Below are 5,019 nucleotides of genomic sequence, written 5' to 3'. Positions count from 1 at the left end.
CAAATTACAAAAGTTATATCTTGATCCTTTTAGGAAAATGCATAATTAGGCTTCGATTTTAAATGACAATAATTAATAGGGAACGGCGAATATTGAAATATTATACCCTTATTTGCAAAAAATTACTAAGAAATAAATGTTTTTTTAAGCTGAAGCGATATTTACTGAAGTGTTTAAAAAGTGTTAGAGAATAAAAAAGAAATTTGCGTTTCCTTCATTTTCCAAAGATATTTTATTTATTTAGATTAAAGCCGTTGAATTATGATGAACTGGTGATGAGTTCTCTAATAAACATTCGTACTCAAGTTTTATTTTCTTCAACTTTTATTCAACTTTAAAAATAACTTATGTCTAAATCGGGATTGGCCAACGTTTTTTCAAAGGCGCAATTAAAATAAATTCCAACTGAAGATCTTTAGAACCTATACGTTTAATAAACTTTAATATATAAAGTAACCTCAATAGATTTTATAGAAGTATTGTAATGACAAGTAATATGATTTTTACGATTAATAATTTGAATTTTTTAAATAAACTCGAAAAAATCTAAAGTTTGTATGTAGTTTCTACAGCTATCTTCAAGAGAAGGGGTGCGCTTGAAATGAATTGGTCATCCCTGGTCTAAATAATATAGCAATAACGATAAAGTCAAATCGATCACCTCACCACGCGAATGAAAGTAAATAATGAGATAAAAACAGATGATAATAAAGAACGGGCTATGGAGCAGTGGTTCTCAAATGGCGTGGCGGGGCCATCCACTGGGGCGTAGACAATTTTTCGAGGGGACGTGAAACTGCCTGAAACAAAAAAATATTTAATATATTTGATCTTGCCCGTCTTATTTTGGACAATCACATTTCTTTATTTTAGATATTATGCTCCATTAACGTATTTTTAATGTGTTTTTCGAATCAGACATACTTTCGCATTACTATCAGGTAATTGTAGCATAGTGTTAGCTTCTTATGTTTGTGGTGGGCGCCAGACTTGACAAATTCTTTAATAGAGGCGCGACTTAAAAAGTTTGAGAACCCCTGTAACAGAGCGTGATCAAATAGCTAAACTTGTCAACAGTTTCAGTATCAATACCAAAATCAGTTGCAGTTAAACCGTTTTTCCCGCAGTTGTGTGCAACCAATTTCAAGTCAATTATTTTCAAGCACGTGCCTCGCATATATATTTCATGTTTTTGGTGCACGAAATATCGTTCAACTGCCATATATAAAGCCAGAAATGTACACAATCTTCATCACCACCCGAATTACTTGGCTCTTCTGCATTCCAATCCGTGTCACCTTCATTTGAATCTACGCCATCAGCCCAGATGAATTTACCTTCGAGTTTTTTCAAACCAATCCAAGTGTGATCGTTGCCAGCTTTGATCAATGGCATTATTTTGCTGCAACAAAAATAACAACAAATTAACATAGTTTATTTGATTGTTTCGGCTATTTCGTCATTTTATCATATGCATACCGATCCACTGGCGCATAGATATAGAGCAAGGTAACGTAAATATTTTTGGCGTACCCTCAACTAATAGTTTAATTTAGCACAATGATCTAACATCCAACTTTTGCCACTTGGTACAACAGCAGAATTAATGCAATTGTAAGTAATGAGGTGTCTAATCTTATGCACAAGCTAGCTGTTAGTTAGGGAATTGTAACCTCATGGACATAGATCATGCAACGCGAAGAGATTGGAATTACTCTCACCTGATTAAACTAAATTAAATTCGTTTCGCGGGCAGCACAGCATTGAATATTGGCACTTCACCGCGAGCTGCACAACTTTTGCTTGATGGCCACATTTAGCTCGTGGGACGCAGATTGCACACCCATGACTAAGCCGAACGTTTGACCACTAGGTCGCGGTCCTCTTGTGTAAAACCAGTCTAATTTGAAGAAAATTCGCAAGTCTTACATATATACGTGAATAGAACAATGCTGCTTCCACATCGACCTCCTGGTAGGCCTAGTTGCGCGATGTTCTACTAAGTACATAGTTCATTGAAAATTTTTGTATTATATGAACAAATTTCTTTAATGTAAAACACAAAATTTGCCTACCACACATCATCAATTAATAGTTAGCAACGATGTAGGCTATGGCACAAAATACATCTTCTTTCTCGTCACATTCATACGCTATTCGTTCCGAATAAGGCTCTTCACAGGCAGTCCTGATATGTAAAAGGTTAGTTATTTTTTGAAAGACTGGAATTCCAATTTTACTACTCCGTGAATGAGATGGTGGACTGGGATTCAAATCTGAAATTTTGACCTGTGATGTCATCATAGTTTAGTCCAAGGGTGTGCAACCTATACAGGAGGGCCAGATACAAATAAGTGAGTAAAACCGCCGCAATTTTGGCGTTTGATCTTATGCACAAAGCTAGCTGTTAAGGCATTGTGACGTCATAGGCATAGTTAATGCAACGCAAAGAGATGGGAATTTTTTTCATCTGGTTGAACTAAATTAAATTCGTTTCGCGGGCCGTACAGCTTGAGTATTGGCTCCTCACCGCGGGCTGCACAATTTTTTTCTTGTGAGCCACATTTGTCCCGAGTGCAAAGACTGCACACCAATGATTTAGTCGAACGCTTTGGCCACTTGGCCACGGTACTCACCATAAATCTTATCTCACATAAATCGGAAGAAAAAATAAATTTAAAAATAACTTTTGGCTCCAGAAAATACCGATCCACTTGTGCAAAGGTATATTTAAAAAAAAATCTAATAAGACTAATTAGAAGAAATTCAAGTTTAAATACCCCAATCACCTGAGGATGGTAGGGTTTCTAACGCCAGCAGATGCCAGATCCGCTCCTTGTTTCTGGCAGTTTGATTTTGCTGTTGCGTAATTGACTTTATCGTTGAATAATTTGTAGTAAAAACCGTTGCTTGCTTGGTACCAGCCCTTGAATTCTGTTTGAAACACGAATAAATAACCATAATATGTAGATGTTTCTTTTATTGATAACATTCGTCTTAGCGGTGCGCGCATCGTGCTATGTATGACCACGCCGCTGCGTCACTAATAGCACTGCACGGTTTTGCAGGTTCGAATTCCGTGGAGATGATTCATTGCGAGAAGAGTGCGGGACTCTTTGGCATCGTTTGGTGGTTTACGAACCGGTACGACTTCCTCCTACAAGTCCATGTATCCAGAACGAATGACTTGTTGACTATTCCCACACCCAACATGATATGGTAACCAGACTAGAAGTAGTAGTATATCATTGCTGTATTATCGGCTTTTCTCTTTCTCGAGATAAACCAAAAAACCCAACACAAACACAGTTTCAGAATGAATTCAATTTAAAATGAGATAAATAGTTCACCTTTCGCTTTGACACGTTTTTTCAGTTGTCTCAGAACATCTATGAATAAAGGTTGAAGTTTAAGTTGGAAAAATGTGAGAGTGTTTATTTTTTATTGTCAAATCACAAAAGCCTAATTTTATTAGTGATCTAGCTTGTTACTAGGTGCTGAGATATAAATATTTGCAACACTTTGAATTTAACATCACCACTCATAATGATCGGAATCTAATAGAAATATAAATTTACCTGCAGTACTGGGGTTGTTACAATCTCCAACAGAAACCCAGCGTCCATTCTTCCATTTTGTATAACAATGACCATCTGAATATAAATACGCATGATACGTATTTAGATATGAAATGGCCCAGCAAAATACTCGGAATATTACTTAATTTTATACGTTATATTCGCTGCTTCTAACAAGGTACTTACGTAGTGTATGTACCAGGTTATAGTTGGGCCATAATTTTATTCCGATTTTTCTTATTTTAGTTCTATTACGAGTTCGGGAACTGTCTGTGTTAGCAAAGTAAATATCCCCCTGCCCATAGGTTTCAGCGCCTTTACACAACTTAATGCAAAGTAGGCGAACAAAATTAGTTACCTCCATACTTCCGGATCGCTCCGAACAAGGCCTTACACAAGAAGCCACTGCTATGTAAAGACCATAATCTATCAAATTCGCCATAGAGCAGGGTCGACCAACCTTTTTTGCTGAAGTGCCACATGTAGTTTACAAATAATTGCGCAGGCCACTTAACATGGCAGCTGTGTTCTAGTTTCGCTACTCTGACTACTCACCGAACTCTCACAATTATTATGACAATAAAACTGTTTGGTTCCAAAACCATTGTTTTCATCACAGCTGCTAACTAATCAATGCCTCTAGTCGTGCCCTCAATTAGGACAATGGCTGTGAGCTCTTCGTAATTTCAAAACCACCATTTAACTCCCCGAACGAAGATCGCCAACTGACCAATAGACTTGATGTCTATAGTGCTTTCGTCAAGCGCCAAGGAATACGATGAAAACTTTCCCGCTTTTGCAATTAAAATTTCCGCTATATAATTCTCAAACTCTTAGACACGACGAGAATGATCTGTCTTGACAGACTTATTTATGCAAACACTTTGAAACATTGGCAACTCGAACTACGAATTCTCATAAAGAGTAGTACGAGACCAAGTGTGTAAGCGGCTATGGCATCTTTATGTATACATATCTCCTCCAAGTTGGTTTCAATTCGAAATGGCTCTCATGGCTCGTTTGAAAGGGCTGGCAGAGCGCATTTCAGAAAAATAAACAAATCGTTTGTAAAACATCTTTGTATACTACATCACTCGAAAAATACTTTTACCCAATAATTTTTTATTTAATTCCGAAAAATACAGCGCGGGCCACTCGAAATGCCTCCGCGGGCCACATATGGCCCGCGGGCCACGGGTTGGAGAACCCTGCCATAGGGTATTCAATTTATTATGCACTGGGTGGGGTGGGGGTCTGCGATAACAATATAGTTAAGTCTAACGCTTCAATCGCTTAGCCACCGCCAGCCCACTCGTGCTTATTTATCACAAAAATATAAAAAATAAAATAAAAAAATATTTGAAAATAAAAAATTACCTCCTCCAGCCAACGATGTATCGATGATGAACAGGCAAATCGTTCCTATAATGTAGAGATTCAT

At 37.3% G+C, this 5,019-nt stretch overlaps 1 protein-coding gene across 1 annotated transcript; it reads right to left on the bottom strand.

Annotated features, from left to right (window-relative positions):
* Positions 1 to 162: 162 nt before the first annotated feature.
* On the bottom strand, positions 163 to 5,019 carry LOC144428029 (lectin-like). The gene is made up of 5 exons (XM_078116670.1): positions 4,956 to 5,019; positions 3,579 to 3,653; positions 3,351 to 3,389; positions 2,790 to 2,934; positions 163 to 1,402 (listed from the first exon to the last, which is right to left on the bottom strand). The coding sequence occupies exons 1-5, from the start codon at positions 5,017 to 5,019 to the stop codon at positions 1,159 to 1,161; spliced, it is 567 nt and encodes a 188-aa protein (XP_077972796.1). The 3' UTR covers positions 163 to 1,158.

Source organism: Styela clava, chromosome 10 (genome assembly GCF_964204865.1).
Source record: "Styela clava chromosome 10, kaStyClav1.hap1.2, whole genome shotgun sequence".
In the NCBI taxonomy this organism is placed as follows: domain Eukaryota; kingdom Metazoa; phylum Chordata; class Ascidiacea; order Stolidobranchia; family Styelidae; genus Styela; species Styela clava.
Note: the sequence above shows the minus strand (reverse complement) of the source record. Positions and strands in the feature narration are given on the sequence as shown.